Genomic DNA, 21,127 nt, shown 5'->3' on the forward strand with positions numbered 1-21,127 from the left:
CACCACAAAAGGACTCCACATTAGTTTACAGGAATAGTTAATATTTATCTGATTAAAACAAAACCGAAACAACTAAAATCAGACATACACAAGCAAATTTATGAATTTTCGAAAATTAAACTTGAATGTAGTGCTTAGAAACACAAATGCAGCAATTTGGTGTCATCACGGCGTCGTGACGGAGTCGTTCCCAACAATGCAATGGCAATGGTGCCAGTCACAGGCTCACACAGACACCCAGGTACAGTACCTTGTCAAAGTGAGGAAAGAAGCTGGCGCACAGAGAGGAGGAGTGAAGGGTCACTGGATCTGGTTCAGCTTTGGGTCCAGTGCTGCGGAGCATAGGAGCGGAAGAGCGGAGGCATCGGTGTGAGGCGTCGGGTCCTTGCTGTAGAGCAGTGGAGATGAGGTGTCGTCTTTGAGAAGTGTCAGTTCCTTACGCTTTCAGTGGGGTGGATGTCCTGCGGGACAAGACGCGGAGGGGCGACCTCACGGGGTTGGAGTAGCACCACGGGGTTGCAGGTGCTGCGGTGGAGTCGGCTGACATGAATGTTGGTGACACTGCATTCCGGACTCATGAAGTCAGAGGACGTCAGCAGCTGCTGCTGTCTCAGGCCTGCGATGTCGGTAGGGGTCATTGCACTCCAGTGTGGATCACAGCTTCAGTTGCAGGGTCAGGTAGCAGCGTCGGCCTGGGCATCATCCAATGTTGGTGCACTTGGTTTTTCTTGGTTTTCAACCAGCTTTCACTCCCAAGGGCCCAGAAACTGGAGTAGGAACCACCTGGTGAGTTAGGGTCCACAGCAAGTGAACCCAGAGGCTGGTAGGTGAAGTCTTTGCTGTCCCTGAGACTTCTTGACAGGAGGCAATCTCAGTCCAAACACTTGGAGAAATTTCACAAGCAGGATACACAGCAAAGTCCAGTCTTTGCCCTCTCTAAGGCAGAAGTAGCAACTGCAGTCCAACCCAACAAAGCACACACAGCAGAGGGGCAGTTCTCCTCCTCCAGCTCCTCAGCTTTTCTCCTAGGCAGAGGTTCCTCTTGATCCAGAAGTGTTCTAAAAATCAGAGGGTTTGGCTCAACTACATATACTCCTTTCTGCCTTTGAAGTAGGCAAACTTCAAAGGGAAGTCTCTGATGTTCACAAGATCCTGCCTTGCCCAGGCCTGGCCCCAGACACACACCAGGGTGTTGGAGGACAGGCACAGCCCTTTCAGGTGTGTCAGCTCCTCCCTCCGCACTCTAGCCCTGGAGTCTCATCAGGATATTCAGGCTAAACCCCCACTCCCTTTGTGTCATTGTCTAGAGGGAATTCACAAACAGTCCAACTGTCAGTTTGACCCAGACGTGGATTCCACAAGCAGGCAGAGGCACAGAACAGTTAGGCAAGAAAAGGCAAACTCCACATCTCTATCTGCTCCCAATGGGAAACTGCACAAAAAACCTATTTAAAGGCAGTCCCAAGGTTAACATATGAGAGAGATAGGACTTGCAACAGTGAAAAACTAATTTGGCAGTATTTCACTGTCAGGACATGTAAAACACATCAGTACATGTTCTACCTTTAACATACACTGCACCCTGTCTATAGGGCTACCAAGGGCCTAACTTAAGGGTGCCTTACATGTACAAAAGGGAAGGTTTGGGCCTGGCAAGTGGGTGCACTTGCCAGGTTGAATTGGCAGTGCACAACTGCACACAAACACTGCATTGGCAGGTCTGACACATGTTTACAGCTCTAATCATGTGGCTGGCACAATCAGTGCTGCTGGTCCACTAGTAGCGTTTGATTTACAGGCCCTGTGCACCTCTAGTGCACTTTGCCAGGGACTTAGTAGTAAATCAGGTATGCCAATCAGAGGTAACCAGTCATAAGCACAATTTACACAGAGAGCACTTGCCCTTTAGTACTGGTCAGCAGTGGTAAAGTTCCCAGACTACCAAAAAACAGCAAAAATAAAGTTCAGCACACAGTCAAACATAGGAAGCAGAGGTAAAAAGACATTGGAGACTACGCCAAGGATGCCAGGTCTAACAGTCCTCATAAAACGTTAAGCTTCCCCATTGACTTGCGGCCAGCAGGGGATGATTTTACAGTGATGAACACCCCTGGAAGCTAGATAGTCAGCAAAATCTTGGCTCAACATGGTTTTGAGGATGATCCATTGAATAAGGGTATGAGTGGTTTGTGATCTGTATGAATGGTTGGCTATACAAGTAGAGATGAAAATGGCAACAGCCCCAATGGACTGCAATAGCTTTCTTTTCAATATGTGAGTATCTTTGTTCAGTGTCCATCAATGCTTGACTCACGTAGGCTACTGGGGCCCACTCCTCATTGTCCCTCTTCTGCTACTAGGGAGTAATGTGGGGTGGCACATGACGCACCCGGTGAGTTGGGCCAGTTTCCGAGCGCAATGAAGAAAGCTTCTATTTGTGCGCTCAGCAGGAGGAGGTCCGGAGTGGTGCAGTGAAGGCGCGTACATGGATGTATGGAGTCCACTGTGGATTACCACTGCCACCCTCATCACCAGTTTGTTGTGCACCACAGCGCTGCCCACAATTAGCAGGCAAGCATAAAGAAAGACACACACTCTATAATGTGGCTAACTGACCACGAGGCAACTCCCCTGGGCCTTTTTTATTAACCACCGCCTTACATCGTGGTGGGTATCTTTAATGCCTGGTGTGAGGGGTATAAATCATATCCCCTCTTCGGCTGTTGCTGATGCTGGGGGTTCCATCCCAACATAACAATGACACTCTTGAGTGTGACATCAAACACGACAAGGTGCTTTACGAAAATGAAGACGATTTGGCAGCCAGCAGGAGTCCACCAAAAAGTACAATGGATAACATGCTTAGGTTTGGATGTAACCTCCCTGTGAAAATGTGAGGTGATATGATTGGGCTGAATGTGATGAAACTGCATTTTTCATTTGCAGCAATGTTTGGCGAGGATCACCGTTTAAAACTGAAAATTCTGAAAAACTCATTCTTTTGCCAGTAGAAATATTTCATGCAGTTTTTTCAAAACTTTTTTTATATACACCTCAGGGTGGGGCCCTTCTTTAAATTAGGACCACTTTGCCAAAAAGAGAATAATTTACGAGGAAGGAGCTTTTGAGCCATTTGCAGGCCGGTGCTTTAAGTGCCGCAAAACATTTCGGGAGGAGACAGGGCTAAATAAATTTGACCTAAGAAGCATCTTTACCAAACTGCAATTCATAAATAAAGTCTTACCTGATAAAGCATACTCAAAACTAGCTGAATAGTTTATTTAACAATTTGTGTAACACCATTTTCCAGGGCTGAACACTAGACAAATTACATTTATAAGCAATTCGAAATAAATAGTGTCCATTGTGTCGCTTCATACTCATGTCACTTACGGAACTTCCAGTGACATTCCATTGAAGCTCTGCCTTGTGATATGCAGCAGGTACAGGACTTTTTTTTAGGTCGAAGGTTACCAGATAGTGTGACAGTGCAGCTGTTCTGGTTGCTTAAGACTTCTTGGGAACATTCTGAAAGCTGACCTAAGAATGCATTCTTCCCATTGCTTAACCTTGGCTTTGTAGATGGAAACTCATATTTGACTGTATTCTATGTGTTGTCTTAATTTGTTTTAGGTACTCCAGCCTGTCTTTGTCTCTCCCATGGAGTAGGGCCTGTTTACTGTATTCTTCCACAAGTGCTCACTTTCTGTAATTAGGCCTTTATGTTTTGTTCTTCTCTTGCCACATTTACTGTGCATTCAAAGACACAGGCCAGATGCCAGGCTCTGTCTCCTGAAGGAGCTTGATGTTTTCTTTTCTTTCTCTGGTTTCAAAGTGAGAGGATTTATCTGACAATCTAGGGGTGTGAACGGAAAGGCTTTTTTCTAGCACACACATTTGAATGTCTGTAAATGAACTGTGCAAATATTTCTGACTATAACGGAATTAGAAAGTGTAAATGAAGAACTTTTTTGTAGTTCTGAAGTGTGCTGGAAACAAATATTTTAACATGATCAAAACAAATCAGTACATTTTGTGATGCAATTTCCATACATTCATGTTTGTGCACTGTATTGTTTTTTCAGTAAACAGGTATGTCTGTGCAGATGTAATGGTCACTGCAATTGAAAATGTGTTGTTTTTAATGGTAGTGCACTATCATACCACACCACTCAACTCTATACTACTTCAGTATGACACTCTACAGCACTCAACTCCTTCCACTCAACTCTACAACACTATGCCACTCCACTTTGTGTCACTCTACTCCACTCCACGCCACTCTGCGACATTCCAATCTGACACTCTAAGCCACTGTAAGACACTCCACTTCATTCTACACCACTCTGACACTCTACAACACTCTACTCCATGCCACTTTACTCCAGTCTACAACACTCCACAATATGCCACTCAATGCCACTTTACAATACACCACTCTTACCTACTCCACGCCTTTCTATGTCACTCCCCTATACTAGGCTCCATGCCACTTTACTTCATTCTACGACACTTCAGTCTACAACTCTCTACTCCACTCTACGCCACTCCACTGTTTGACACTGTACTCCACTCTACACCTCTCTCCTCTACAACACTTTATTCCACTCTAAGGCCCACTACTCTATGCCATGCCCCTCCACTCTATGCCACTCCACTTGATACCCATCCACTTCACTTTACTCCACTGTACGCCACTCAATTCCACAATACTCTGACCCTCCACTCTACGACACTCTATTCAACTATACAACACTCCACTCTATGCTATTCTGACACTCCACTCTACGCCTCTCTGACTCTCCACTCTATGCTACTCTGACACTCCACTTCTGCAACAGTCGTTCCCCTCTACTATGATCCACTCCACTTTAGAACACTCTAATCCACTCTACACCAACCCACCTTATGCCACTCCACTCTAAACCGCTCCATTCTATGTCTCTCCACTTTACAACACATTACTTCACTTTACACCCCTCTACTGTACACCACTGCACTCTATGCCCATCTACTTCACTATACGCCATGCTACTTTACTCTACACCACTCTACTTCACTCCATGACACTCTATGACTCTTAACTGTAAGATACTCTACTGTGCAACACTATGCCACTCCACTCTGCACTCCACTCTACGACCCTCCACCGTACTCCACTCTACAACACTCTACTCCACTCTATGCCACTCCATGACACTCTGCGCCCCTCCACTCTGCACCACTCATCTCTACACCTGTACATTCTGCATCACTCTACTCCACTCAAACCTACTGTACTCCACCCTATTCCACTACGTGACAATCTACAGCCCTCCACTCTAGGTCCCACCACTTTGCAACCCTCCACGCCACTTTAAGGCACTCTAAAACACTCCATGCCCCTCCACTCTACAACGATCTATTCCACTGTGTGCAACTCCTTCTACGGCACTCCACTCTATGCCATTCCACTCTACAGCAGACTACTCCGTTCTATATCACTCCACTCCACTCTACGCCATTCTTTACCACCCACTTTGTGATGCTCTATGCCCCCTCTCAATGCAACTCTATTCCCCCGCTCTACCCCTCTCTACACCATTCCATTCTGTCCCACTCAGCATCACTCCATTTTACACCACTCGACGACACTCAACTCCACAACTGTCAGCTCCACTCTACCACACTCCACTCTACAGCACTCTACTCCCCTTAATGACACTCTACTCTATACCACTAACTCTTATCCATGCTGAACAGCAATCAGGCTGGCGTACAACATGGCTAAAACACATTGTTAAAGCCAATCGCTCTTGCACAGGTGAGACCTATTGGCTTTGCCAATAATGGACTTTCCTTCAGTCTTTGAAGGACAAAAATATAAGCCCCTGTAGTTTGTTCAATGTCCCTGACGATACAGATCACGTACCTCTGTATTTTTTGGTTCTGTATTTCTTTTTCTTCTTATCACTACATAACTACAACAGTAAACGTAACAAGAAAGTAATTGATACGTTGACATAAACATAGGCAGAAAAGCAGTGTTTACAAGGGATAGAGTTGATTTTATATAACAACCCTTTTAAGTATCATGTCCAGGCCTTTCAAGAATCTTAAAACATGTTTAATGACCCATATTTTTCTCCAGGAAAGGTGGCAACCCTAGTTCTTGCTCAATGTTCATCTTTGGGGACTCACCTACAGACAACTGTCTGAAGTCGAAAATCTCTTCTGAACCATTCCAAAAATTGACACTAGATATAGAGCCAGCCCATCGTTTAGAGTCAGACAGTCCTATAGGGCAATCAGGTCTGTTTTATGGTCTGGTGGGGAGTTTCTTAATGTTTATATACATGGTATTACCACAGATATAGCCTGCAGTAAGCGCACATCCATGCAGCCTTCCATACCTTCCAAACATATATAAAGAGTGTCTTTACAAGTTCAAAACCGGCCCAATTTGCAAATGTGGGCTACTTTTTTAGCTAATACACTAATGGGGGTCGCTTACATTTTTGTGCCCGGACCTATTCTCTGTTCCATTCCTACTCAGCCATAGCTTATAATTGACTGGCTTCCTTGACACTCTCACATGCATGTTTCTTATGGCTTTCCTTCTTCTTCTTTCCACAACAGCACAGCTTGATTGCAATCCTTTAGACTGGATTACACATATACTTACGCTATACACATTCGGGAAACTTCTATTTTCTTTTTCTTTAAGCACTTCTTGACAGTGCATATTTTCTTGCTTTTTCCCTTATTTTCTTGCTTTTTCCCTCGTGTGCTGCTTCTCTCCCTCAAATACCTGCCCCCTGTGTCCTCTGTGTTGCTTCCTCCTCCTCACCATCAGCTCTTCCATTGCTTTTCCTATCCTATTGGCTTTTTTTCTCCCTCCTGCCCATTCACACAACCTGGCTCCACTGCTACTTTTCTGCCCACTTTCCTTGGCTACCACTCCTGCCCTGACTTCTCCCCACCTGCTCCTCCATTGCTCCTCTATGCATCCTGATGCAAGTTTCTCTGTTCAAATGTTTCAGGGGCCTGTTAACTGTCGTTGTTGTGCCACTCATTCTTTAAAAAAGCACTTTCCCTGAAGTAAAAATTAAGGGCCATATTTATTATTTTGTTTCATGCAAAGCAATGCAGCAAAGCACCTTGTTGCGCAGCTTGAAAGGGAGAGTGCGGTATTGCTCCATATCTATCAGGATATGGCACATTTCTGCACTCTTGCGCTGGTGCACTTTTGGTTGCCTAGCACCAATGCAGGGACCCTTGCACTACGGTGCAAGCGTGCCTACATTGCTGTTAGGATTGTGTTTGTGCAGGACGGGACCTTACTTTTGAAAAACAATCCTTTTGATGCATTTTCCTCTTTCTACATGTGCTGCAGAATGCACATGCACCCATTCACACTATTGCGCCTTTGTTTTCATGTTTTTCCGTTTTTGCCTTTGCTGCACAGCATCGACAAAATGCATTTCTTTTTGTTGATACCAACATAGACAAAAAACAAAGCTGATAGGTTAACTGCCATTCTCCTGGCTCTGGATGTGATCACTGTCCTATGTATCTCATTCCAGTGTTCTTATTTTAAGTGCTGTGATAATCATCACCTGTAAGAAACTGTGGGATTAGTTAAGGTAAGTGACTACACTCCTCAAGTAATAAACACATTCTTTATCAGGGCGAGTCCTCAAAGTTACTGAATTACCCTGAGCTCAACGTACTGATAGAGAGACTTAACTTAAGGCAACGTCTTAGGTAATGATACAGTATCAATACAGTAATAAAGATAAAATGCAAAACAATAAAAATCCCAAACCAAATTAGAACACGCATTAAAGAAGCCAGTAGGTCTAGCTTTGGTCACCAGCCTTCTAGCAGTTTTTGTTTGTTTTTTTGTAGTTTTTGAAAACAATTGTTTGGAAATATCCAGGCCCTCGTCAATCCAAAAGATAAAAACCAAAATAATTTTCTACAGGCAAAGAAAGCTTTCTTGCAATAACCTTGGGGACATAGGGGTGTGAGATTCCAGAGGTTACAATTGAGACAGGGCCCCATTTATATGCACTAAGTGGTTCACCCTACTGGGAGTATTAACCCCTGACATCCACAATGTAATGATAGGTTGAGCCCTTGAATAAGAATATTTAATTACAAAATAGAAATTGAACATTTATGTCAGAGACTCCTTCTGTTTGCTTCTTTTTTTTAAATTGGAAAAATCAGGGCATATGCGAGATGATAAACAAAAAACCAACATGTGTTTCGCCCCACTATGGCTGGCACGCCTGGGGCTTTTTCAAGGCCTTTGGCAATAGTAAATGGAATCTTCAATCTTTCTAGGATCAGATACTAGAAATACGTGCTGGTAAAGGGTATATCTTGCTCTGGCATCAGCAGTCTCACAAAGATCACATATTTCCATAGTATTTACTAAGTGGGACTGAAGGGAACTACTTAAATGTCAATACGTCTGGCACTGAATGCAAGCCTCTTGCCTTTGAGAAAGAAAGAATGAAGGAAAGCAAGAAGGGATGAAGGGGAAGGGAAGAAGGGGAAGGGAAGAAGGAAGGAAGGAAAGAGAGCAGGAAAGAAAGAGAGAAGAAAATAAAGAGAAAGTAGGAAAGAGAAGAAAAGAAAGAAAGAGAAAGGGAGAAGTACAGAAAAAAAAAATTAAAGAAGGCAAGGAAAGAGCATGAAGGATGGATAGAAAGAGTAAGGAAGGTGGGGAGGAAAGAAGTTAGGAAAGAATGGAGAGAAAGAAAATAACAGAAATAGAATAACAATACAGAACTGTTTCAAATGGACACAATCTAGTATTCTGTGAACTGGCTGCAGTCAGAAAAGCAAAACAATGCAAAAGAATTTACATCAACATAGGCAGGCGATGGGATCAAATAAAAATCGAAAGTGCATGAGAAGTGCTATCACATCAGGCTCTAAACCAGGGGCAGTTTCTCTTTTAGGGCTGAGGGGCTGCGCTCCTCTGAAATTCCTGCACATTCATACAAAAAATATTAAATAGATCAATTTGTTTAGAGACACAATAATATCTTTAAACAAATTGATGCATTTAAGTCTGGGCTGTCTTTCCCAGGCTGCCTGCCCAGCCTCACTTTGAAGCACAAGACGGAAGCCAGGCATTAAATCAACTTTCTACAATGTGATGCACGACGCAGGGCTGCCTGCCCTAAAGTCCTTCATTTTTATTGTGGTCAATGGTATTATTCACTATAGGCAAGTGAAGCTTCTAGCGTCATGATTTTGGGTGTCTGAGTCTTCATCCCTGCATGAGGGCAGCCATCCATCATCCACAGGCATAGATCCTACCCTTTCCCCATTCGTCGTGCAGTAGAAGTGGATGCAAGCATGTGTGATTTAGGGCCATATGTACGAAAGCTTTTTCCCATAGAGACAGAATGGGTAAAAGCCTTTGGTACATCCGGCCCTTAGTGCCTTGTCTTCGGTAACAGTAAGTGTTATAATGCTAATCTTGTGGGGTTTTTTTTTGTACTGAGACACCTTGTCACGCTAACCTCCCCTATGTGACACCCCGGGCCCTGGCTGAAGATCACTTGCTCCTTTAGAAGTGGAGATGCTGTATTTGTTCCTCGTGAAACTGTTCCAAACGACGAGGAGGGTTCTTGTTCCCTTGCAAAATGGATGGATCCAAATATCTGAGTCAGGCGCAAGGAGGGGAGAAATCCGTCCTTACAGTAAAGGTAGTTATCTGCTGTATGGCATTTTAAAACTGGCCCTATCTTCATACCCTTAACATTAATGCCACAAACATGGATTGATATGCGGACAATGAATGTTAAAATGTGTGTAATGTGTGTCAGCCACTTAGTTCCCCTTATTTTACATGTTTTACTTAATGTTGCATTCCTCAAGAAGTTATATGTTTCATAATGCTTTGTTTCTGTGCATTGTATTACTCTTGCATACAGCATACTTTGGCTCATGCCAGGTGTTTATGGGGGCTTTTATTGAGAGTACTATTGCTGAGGCTGAAAGCAAAGCAAAGTGCCTGCCAGTGGGTTGGTCTCTCTGCAGAGCACACAGAACAATGGTCATGTATTCCATTTGCAAATTAATTTCAGTGTAAATGTGTGTGAAGGGGTGCGTAGAGGTCAAAATACTTTAAGGCAAAAGCAAAATGAAATAAAGTGCTTAAATGTGAATGAGTGCAGTGTATGGTTGGGGTGGTAAAATGAGCAAGATGTGAGGGAGTGCATTCAAGGGAGAGATGGAAAAAAGGGTGTTGAAGAGGAAAGAGAGGAGGTTGAAAATGTGTGGCTGCATGAGATGTGAATGAAGAGAAAAAGGGCATACATGTTTGTAAAGCACACATAACTGAAGGCCAAACTCCTTCAACAGGCCTCAATAATACTTAATTTACAGTCTCACAATTTCAGAATTGAAACATTTCCAATGTTGATGATTTATAACTAATTGTTGTTGTTTATTTATCTTAAACAGCTAACAACCATTGACAAAGACAATAGTACTGACAGGTTTTAGGTGTATGTCAGCTGTTGTGTTATATTTCTAGATGCAATAACATCTTGGAGATAAACCAAAATACAGGCTGGGTGGCGCACTATGGGAATCACAGAAATGTCCCCCATGTTTTTCATCCTACTTAAAGATCTGTCTGCACATATTTCAGTATAATCCATTGTAACCAGCAGCGGTGGGTGCTTCTTGATGATTGGTTAGAGCATTTTCTTACAAAGTTGATGCTGCATGCAGTGCAAGACACTGGGCAAGCACACACTTTAAAGGGCATGAAGTTGTCATGATGTACAATTTGCACACTAAAGTAACTGTTCAACGTATTCATGCAGTAAGGAATGGGGCAGTTTTTAATATGTTTAGTATTTCAAGACTATACGTTTCCACTGCTTTATAAACCATGCTTTCTCACTAAATTCATTTGCTTTCAAATGCACCATTTGTCAATCTTTTTTCAATTTTGTCTTGGGAGGAGGACTCACATTGGACTTCACGTTTGCCCATTAATTTTGCTCGCTTCACTCGCTACATAAAAGTCATACCCAACTTTTACGCCCCACCACTTTCAAATGTCACCAGCCTTCACTGCTCTAAACACAAAGGCAACACTAAAGTAAGTATAAGGTGAACATAAAAAAAGCTGGCACTGAAGGGAACTACCTTGTGTGCGGATATGCTTCTTGTCAGAAAGCAAAATGTAGTCACTCAAAGAGAAGTTAACCTGTGGTGTAAGGAGGGTGACCCACAGTCCCATGCTACATGCTGTAGTGGGCGAAAGCAAAATGTGACTAGCACAACAAAAGACCAATGGATCAAGAGAGGTGGCTGAAAATCCCTATATCTGCCTATATATGAGTACATGATACATGTTTTCGTTAAATTGAAAGGTCATGACTAAGACCACATCTAAAAACAGTAAACATTAGTAAACAAAATGACAAAAGTTCAATAAGAGGAACCAGAGCTATGATTTTTTAAAAGTTTTATTTAGAAATAATGCCAAAAGCATAAAGCTCCAAAGACAGTCAACAGTCACAGTGGACAGGACTAGGGTGCAAACTGAGGCAGATTGCAGTGGAGTTCGGCTTGCATACACCAACCAGATTTGTCCTTCTGACTTAGTAGTTTAAGACCCGATCCATCACAGGTGTATACTTCTAAAACACCCCATGACCTCAAGGGATGCTCTTTGAGACTCACATGGTGTCACACAAAGCCCAAAAGTAGGTTCAAGTGCTGATCAGCTAGCAGTCGCAGAAAAGGCCTTTAATCACTTTTTGTATCCCTGTAGTTTGACTAGGCATGCAGCCTTGTGACCCGTGGATTCAATTTTTTTGTACTGGGTATAAGAGGGAACAGGTTCAGTACTTCAGGGCTCCTTTCAGGTCACAGACAGCAGGTCCATCCCTCTTCTGTTCTTCCTTAAGACCAGGAGTATTCTATCGTTGGTGCCTGGAGGTGCCACGTTTAAGCCTGGCACAAGTATGGGAGTGACTACTGGGCATGCCCTAACCAACGGCTTAAAAGTTCCCCTGGCCAATCTTATCCACTGGGGCATTTTCAAGAGGGCAAAGGTTTTCGGCCACACTAAACTTGGGTTCTGAGGGCTGGGGTTATGTATGGGATGTGTACTATGGTAATCCTAATGTCCTCTCATGTCTGATAAATCTGGTAGATCAGGGTCCTTCGGCAAACAGACAGTAGGTACAAAAGAATTGTTTTGGCATGCTGTTCTCATCCTTTCAAGTGTGCCTCAATGTGTTATATATAAAACCCAGGAACAGAGGTCTGGTAGGACAAAGCAGTGTCCTTGAACAACTAGACAGTGGATATAGAAGAATTATATTGGCATCCTGTTCTATGCATTTCAAGAGGACCTTTACGTTTCATATTTAAAGCCAGCGGACCTGTCAAGCAGGCTTGACATTTAAACAGGAACTGACAACTGTAATGAACTTGCAGCCCCATTCTTCTGCTGAGCTTAAATGAGGCACACCTGCTCATTCAGGTTGCCCTGTCAAACACAGAGATCTAGATGCTTGCGATGGGGAGAAGCTGTGGAAGCACACATTTTGAAACACAGGGGTCCTGGTCCTTGGTGTTTCATACGGTAGTTGGAGTTGGAGAAACCTTATGGGCTTCTTCATTAAGAGATACTATTGTAGAAAATATGGCTATGACTGAGGCGAACACAAGCGAGTCTCTGTTTGAGTTAAAACAGCAGGGCAAGCTTGGAAGTCAGGGAGAGAGCACAAAGGGGGATGGTAAAGTAGCCCAGATTTTACTCTACTCAAAAGATGAGAGGCAGAGCAGAAAGTAAATTCAACTGTACTTTTGGCTTCCTGTCCATCCTACATCTCAAACAGCCAGTCAGTCGAAGGCTGCGGCAGTGACAGAGTGGTGGATGACACATTGGTTTCCAGTTAGGACCCTCCCTTGAAAGCCAGTTGGTGACCTCCAACAAAATCTAATTAGTGGGCAGCAAAAGATGGATTTGGACTTGTGATGCAGCTTTTTTTCTAAAAGATTTGATCTACTGAAACTGGAACCATAGGTCTTTTTTATGATGACCCTGCTGTGGGATAAAGTAGTAAGTAGGAATGATTTCGGGATGGCAAGGATCCCCCATCCCCCCTTCTTGCATCTTGTAATTTTTCAAACACACTGCTTAGTATTTTTTAGTCCTATTTTGAAATAGGTTCAGGCCAATCAGCCAAAGGAATTTAACATAAAGTGCTCTCACTCTGGCTGCAGAACAAAACACAACACCATGTCAAAGCGCACCAGAACATAGCACAAAAAATTTACCTTTAATAAAAACAAAATTAGTGCTATTCATGAAGCACTCCTGCAAAGTTGAAACAAAAACATATTAAGGTAAATCAATCAATCAACTGATCATATGCGGTGCTACCGTGCCCTCGGGTACCCAGGTGCTGTAGAACTGTTGTTAACAACTAGTTGAGAATAGGTTTTTAAGTTTTTAATAAAAGCATGCTTTTTACTGTGCTGCAATGTCATGCCTAACAAAAGAAAAACAAATGTGTAGTAAAAATAAAGGAGAAAATATATCATTTGAATACAAAATATAGAAGAATATATAAAATATGGAAGAAAAAATGGGGGGTTGAATTGGAGGGTGATTATTCTTATGTTGAACACTCCCACAATTCTGGCTGCATAACCAACATTTTATTACACTACATACTAGTCATCAGCAGACGCTGATGAAAGGTAGCAATAAAATATTCTGTGGAGCAGCTGAAGAACTGTCCATTCTACTCACCAGTACTTTGGAGTCTCACCAAGCCATAATCCCAAACTTTTCATTTGCACTACTGCATGCACCATTGCCAGAAACTAGATGACATCATTGAACAGCCACAGTGACAGACAGCTACAGCTCAATTACAGTACGAGACTTACTGCACTGCAGTCCCACCTTAGTAAAGCTATATTTTAATGAAGTTATAATTGTTATCACTGTAATGTTGGCTGCAATCGCAATTGGTTGGTGTTAGAAATGGTGTCTCTAGTTGGCAGTCAGTTTACACCCTGTCCAAGTAGGGACCATCACTCAAGTCAGGGTAAGGCAGTCACACACCTAAGATAACCCTTGCTCACACCCTCAATATCTTGGCACAAGTACTTAGGCTTAAGTCAGTGGCAATGTGTAAAGTATTTGTACACACACACATTAACACAGTGAAAAGACAACATACGTACTCAACACCAGTTTAGAAAAATAGTCAATACTTATCTGAGTAAAACAAGACCAAAATGACAAAAATCCAACATATAGAAGCAAAGATATGCATTTTTAAAGGTTTAAAATAGTCTTAATCCAGAAGAATCAAAGGTTGTAACCTTTTAACACACAGTACCTCAGATGCGTCAAAAACAAAGACACTGGGGGCCACAAAGGAGGTGATGCATAGGAAAAGCAAGCAAGGCTTTGATTATTTCCCTGCTGGACGGACAATGCGTGGATTCTTATCCTGCCTGGCTGTCGATGCGTTGAATTATGCCCATGGATGATGCGTGGAAAATTCCGACGAGCCGTGTGAAGGGTCTGCATTGAGAATAGGCAATGCATCAATTCTTCCGCTGTGAGGCAGGTGCTGCGTCGATTTTTCTGAGAAACACACAGCAGTGTGTGGATTTTCCCCCGCAGTGTGCCGGCTTCCACTTCTAAGGGCCCAGGGACTGGATTTGGCACCACTTAGCAAGTCAGTACTCTTAGTAGAAGAGCCCAGGCACTGGCAGATGCAGTCTTTGATGTGCCAGAGACTTCACAACAGGAGGCAAGCACAGTTCAAGCCCTTGGAAAAACTTCACAAACAGGATACACAGCAAGGTCCAGGCTTTGTCCTCTCCATAGAAGAAGAAGCAACTGAAGGGCAACCCAGCGAAGCACACACAGCAAAGGGGCAGTTGTCCTCCTCACATCTCATTAGCTCTTCTCCTTGGCCGAGGTTCCTCATGATCCAGAAGTGTTCTGAAGTTGTGGGGTCAGCATTCCAATAAGTATACTCATTTTTTGCCTTGGAAGTAGGCAAACATCAGAGGAAAGTCTTTGTAGTGCACAAGACCCTGTCTCTCCCTGTCCTGGCTCCAGACACACTCTGGGGGTTGGAGAGTGCTTTGTGTGACGACAGGCACAGCCCTATTATGGTGCAGGTGTCAGCTCCTCCCACCACTCTAGCCTAGGAAGGCCCCTCAGGACACACATCAGCTCCCTATGTGTGACTGTCTAGAGTGAATTCACAAACAGCCCAACTGGCACTCTGACCCAGATGTGGATTCAACAGCCGGGCAGCGGCACAAAATGGTTAAGCAAGAAAATGCCCACTTTCTAAAAGTGGCATTTTCAAACTTAAAATCTAAAAATCAACTTCACCAAAAGATGTATTTTTAAATTCTGAGTTCAGAGACCACAAACTCCATATCCTTATCTGCTCCCAATGGGAAATTGCACTTAACAGGTATTTAAAGGCAATCCCCATGTTAACCTATGGAAGAGATAGGCCTTAAAATAGTAAAAAATGAATATAGCAGTATTTCACTATCAGGACATGTAAAACACACCAGTACGTGTCCTATCTTTTACATACACTGCACCCTGCCCATGGAGATACCTAGGGGCTACCTTAGGGGAGCCTTACATGTACTAAAAGGGAAGGTTTGGGCCTGGCAAGTGGGTGCACTTGCCAGGTCAACATGGCAGGTCTGAGCCATGTTTACAGAGCTACCCATGTGGGTAGCAAAATCAGTGCTGCAGGCCCACTAGTAGCATTTGATTTACAGGCCCTGGGTACACCTGGTGCACTTTTCTAGGGACTTACTAGTAAATCAAATATGACATTCAGGGAGAAACCAATTACCATTACCATTTTAGACAGAACGCACTTGCACTTTCGGCACTGGTGAGCAGTGGTAAAGTGCCCAGAGTCCTTAAGCCAGCAAAAACAAATTGTATAGCACAGGATCAAAACAGGAGGTCAGAAGCTAAAAAGACAGAGGAAACCACGCCAAGAGCTGACAGGTCTAACAGTTGGTAAGCTTGCACATCATGGCAATTAAACACTTGTGATAACTTAAATAACACTATGCACAGAACTATTATTTTTTAGCCTGCTTATATGTGGTTTGTACATAACTAATGAAGCCCTAAGGTTTACTTCTAGAACAGTGAGAATGCAGCAAAGAAGCTACTTAATTAGTTCTTTTGGTTTTGTACTGTGCTAGCGTGGCACTGTGGAGCTTTTCAAGTTGCTGCAATGCAGATGGACTGGAAGTTGGTAGTTACGAGCATATTTGGAGCTGACTGCAGATACGGAGGCAGGTTTACCAACATTTGGTGCCGTGTTACACACAAATTGTTGCAACATGTTTATTTTGAATTTACCTTCCAGCATGCTGGAAAGTTGCCTGAAAGTAACGCAAAGCAGTGCTTTGCGCTGCTGTGCATCACTTTGCATCAAGGGGGAATTCTAGGGATGATACACGTGTGTTCCCATGCAACCACCCATGGTTTTTGACGCAAACCTGTCTTTGAGGCAGGTGTTAAAATGGGAAATGATTTTATTTCTTCAAACTCTTCCCACTTTGCATGTAACATGCACTGTACACCACACTTTAAAGTGGGAAAGGTTTTACATTTTGTCTTGGTAAAGTATTTTGTGCTGGGGTGGTACCTTTCCAGTACAAAGCTTTTGCTAGACATTGGGCAGAGAAGGTGTGAGGGTGGTGCTAGGCAGCCTGATTATGTGCCACCACTAGTGGGAGAGCAGGACAGTACCTCTCTATACTAGATATGGTGCTTTCTACTCACTCACTCCCATGCAAAGCTGTACAGCAAACTAGGTTGCTGTGCTGCTTTGAGGGACATCCTTGCAAATCTGGGACAAAGTATTTAAATAAAGAGATATTACCAGATGATGATATTGCTGCTCGACGCAGCACTGAAGTGTACAATATACTGGTATGCTTTTTATAAAACAGTGCACACACTGAAATGCAAGTCTACTCCAAAGGGAAGAGCTTTACCGCCTGTATAATGCAGCACTTTGAGAGCGCTCGAAGCTGCAGCTGTTCAGGACAGTTCAAGGGATCTCACACTATAAGGAAGATTTACTAGCATTTTATGGTAGGTTTGCATCAAAAAATGGCGCAAATTCAGCACAAATTGTAGAGTTGTGATTTACTTTCGAGTGCAAACCACGTTTGCACTGGAAAGTAGTTTTAAAGTAAAGTAAGATAGTGTAATGCACTACTATGCATCAACGGGGCGTACCATGGTTGGTACATGGGTGTTCCCAGGTAATCACCCTTGAGTTTTGATGCATAGCTCTATCTATTAAAAATGGCAGATAGTGTTTTGCTTTAAAAACAAGGGTCTTTTCGTGATGGGCATTAAAAAGGAGAAATATTTCCATTTCTGCTAGCTTTTCCAAAATTGCATGTGTTATGTACTGTACAGCTCACATCCTATGATGGGAGGTTTTAAACTAGTTTCATAATTTAGAAATGTATTTTATTAATCCAAAGATTACAACTGAAACAATGGATCGCAATTACCATGATTATCAAATAAAGATAATATTTAAAAGGTACTGGACATATAAAAGTTAAAATCTATTGTAAAAAGTTACTAAACTCGAAAGATTAACACTTTCTAAACATCGTCTAAAATTTTGATTAGTCTTATAATTGCACTATTATTTTTTGTTCTAAAACAATTTCTAACAGCCTCTGGAGTGGATCTTATTTTTGTCTTGTTAAAAATCGTTCGCAAGTACAGTTTTCCTGGATTGAAGAGTTTGGGGAAAATACATAAATGTGCATAAGAGCTGTAGCATGGCCAAGTCGTTCACCCTCTGTCTACTGGTTAAGGTCTTTCGAAGCAGACGTTGTTGGGCCACTCAATTTAACTTTGCTTGCACCTCTAAATCAGGTAGATTATACATTTATAGGGCCTTTTTTGATGGTTCAACATTCAGTTTCCTATCCTTGTATGATGTTTTCTTAAGTTCCAGGTGAAATAAGGATTTAAAGTTGTGGAATTGGCCACTGCATAATCACAAGAGTATTTCAAACTGCTTCTGTAGTGGAGTGACGTTAGAGGTTTTAGATTAAGCTCTAGCCTGATGATGTAGGGAGGAGTGGCTGTGTAAAGATGCAGAAGACTAGGTACATAATGCATGTAAGTTTTAAACTATGTGCAAGCATTGTACCAAAAGTCAAAACCTATGCCATCACGCATGCACTCTTGCACACTGGTGCAAAAGAGTGTGTGTGGCTCAAGGCAGGATAGAAGAGCAATGGTGCTAAAGTGGAGAGAAGCAGCGCCATATCTTAGAAGATAGTGCACTGTTCTGCCCTCCCCCTTTCATACAATGCAGCACAGAAACTTTGGTTGCTTCCATGGGTTGTGTAAAAAGGTAGTCAATTCGCCCCTATGTTTATATGTACCTTATTTGATCTGGTGGGTAAAAGGAAGCAGTTAAGGTGTTGGAGCAAACAAAGAGTCAAAGCCATCCCAATCTTGTTTCCCAAATACAGGATAACCTACTACCCTAGGTTCAGTTATTAAATACCCACAAACACCCAGGTTCTCTTAACATCACAACTGACACCATCCTTATCTGCCATACCTGATCCACTAGACTGCGACACCATCCAGTTAAAGAAGAAGGGTCCACAGCATGCCCACATGACATTTCCACACGGAGGACGTCGTCATCATCACCTGATTAAAACAGAGAGGTTTAGAGAATTGAGATTCTTTCTTGTAACAGTGATGCACAGAATATGAGAAGGGTGTGGACAGTAGGTCCACATGGAATATGAAGGCAGTTAGCTGAAAATGTACACATTCATGTGAGAACCACCAGAAGTGATGCACATTAGATAGTACTGCGCGAGAACTATGCCGTTTCAGTAATACGCCTGTTACCTACCAGCAGTCATCCATATCGGACTGTTGTACCCCATTCCAATACTTAGTATGCAAGGTGCTTTTTCTATCAGACATTATGGCCCTCATTACGACCTCAGCAGTCTTTTCTAAAGACCGCCGAGGTACCGCCGTGCTGAAGACCGCCAGTGCAGGCGGTTTTCGCGCAGCGTATTATGACTGCTGGCAGCCCTCTGAACTTTTTCGGACGGAGAGCCGCCAGCAGCCATACTGGCGGTCGGCGGGAAAGTGGAGGCTACTCAACCTCCACCACCCCGTCAACAGAACACCGTCCACTGAATCACGTCCCATGATTCCGTGTGGCGGTGTTCTGGTGACGGGGTGCTGGCGGCGGAGCAGCCCCCATGGATACCGTCCCATCCCGGAGGGTCAACGGACAAGGTAGGTTGATCGTCCGTTAGGGGAGGGGGGTGGGGGGGTGTTGTGTGTTGTGTGCGTGCATGGGGGTGTGCATGTGAGTATGTAGAGGGGGTGTGTGAGTGCGTGTATGCATGCAGGGTGTGGTGTGTGTATGGGATATGTGTGCGGGTCGGTCGGTGTGCATGTCTGTTTGTATGTGTGCGTGTATGTGTTGTGGTGATGTAAGTGTGCGTGTAGGGGTGCGTGTATGTGCATTTTGGGGGTGTGTGTATGTAGGGGTGCGTGTATGTGCATGTTGGAGTGTGGAGGGGGGTCCTGCCACCTTTGGGGATGGCAGGGGGGTGGGGGTGCCTTGGGGATGGGGGTGGGTGAGACCCCTATCAGTGCCAGGGAACGAATTCCCTGGCACTGATAGTGCCTACCGCCATGGATTTCGTGGCGGTTCCAAACCCCACATAGTCCATGGCGGTATGCAGGGTCCTGATACCGTTGGCAGTCTTGTGACGGCCGCCTGGCTGGAGAACGAAATCTCCAGCCCAGAGGTCATCACCGCCCTAACGATCGGAATGGAGAAGTGGCGGATGACCCTGGCGGTAACCGCCATGGTCATGATTATTTTTTTTTTACCACCAGCCTGTTGGCGGTATAACCGCCACTTCTCCACCGTCCACCAGGGTCGTAATGAGGGTCTATGTGACCAAGCTTATGAAAAATCCTATGCCCTTCTCTAACCACCTGGCTGCTTTCCATCCTGGACCCATTAAGGGAGCAGCCCCTCTGCTTGTTCTGGGATCACAAGCAAACATAGGATCAAGTTCAAAGACCTTCGGGAGGGCTGTAAGTAATGAGACCAAGAACTGTATTCGGAGAAATAAAGATGACCTCCAAGGTAATCAGCACATCACACCCTGAACTGCAAGGTAATACGCAGGTTACATCCCAAACCACACCCTACTCCAAAACCAAAAGGGATCACATACAATTAAATTTCTTAAAAAAGAGCAACCATTTTGGTGCAAATCGTTATTCTCGAAAGCACATCAGAAGTAATTCTAATTAACAATAACATATCTCTTGTGGTTAGTGGTTTATTGAGGAAACCAAGGAGTTTTCAACCTCTATTTTCATTTAAGAACACAGTTTTGTCTGAAGTGTGCATTTATCATAAATGTACATGAGAGGTGTTAGCGCGTCTGACCTTAATAAGTAAACTTACAAGGGGACCCAAATAGGTCGATGAACCTTTTGACAATTAAGATGTTCTTACCATAACTCCAGTACATGCAGATCAATAATCAATAACCAATACTCAATATCACCAATAAACAATACTCAATAACATTAATAATCAAGAGTCAGTAATTGTCACACACCATGACCTTTCAGTCATGAATAACCACAACCTTAAGTAAAAGATAAAATATTTATTTCCCTTTATTAACAATGCTAAGGTCATAAAGATTAAACTCAAAATCAAATGAAACACATACAGAAACAATACTGGCTGTCCAAAGTGGCAGAAGAAACATAATCTAATCAAAGCTTGAACTACAACACATTCTAAGATTACAGTGCATCTTAATAACAAAGTCAACTGAGTCAGAGAGGTTACATCCCTTCCAGTTCAGCAGGGAAATCATCAAGCATTGTTCCTTATTAGCAAAATTTCATTAGTAAAGATCCTTAACTAACACCAGATTAGCATCAGCATGTTGGGCTTCATGCAAACAATTTAGTAACACCAATTTGGAAAAACATCTAACTATGGCCTCATCAAAACAG

The 21,127-nt window shown here is 43.2% G+C and overlaps 1 protein-coding gene across 2 annotated transcripts in view; it reads right to left on the bottom strand.

The window, feature by feature from the left end:
* LOC138265820 (E3 ubiquitin-protein ligase DDB_G0292642-like) overlaps window positions 1–21,127 on the bottom strand; it is a 192,037-nt gene that overhangs the window by 87,591 nt on the left and 83,319 nt on the right. For both annotated transcript variants that reach the window (XM_069213887.1, XM_069213888.1), the window contains exon 2: window positions 18,663–18,757. In XM_069213887.1, coding sequence (XP_069069988.1) covers window positions 18,663–18,757 — 95 coding nt within the window. The remainder of the gene's footprint in view (window positions 1–18,662; window positions 18,758–21,127) is intronic.

The sequence above is a fragment of the Pleurodeles waltl genome, chromosome 11 (assembly GCF_031143425.1).
Source record: "Pleurodeles waltl isolate 20211129_DDA chromosome 11, aPleWal1.hap1.20221129, whole genome shotgun sequence".
NCBI lineage: Eukaryota > Metazoa > Chordata > Amphibia > Caudata > Salamandridae > Pleurodeles > Pleurodeles waltl.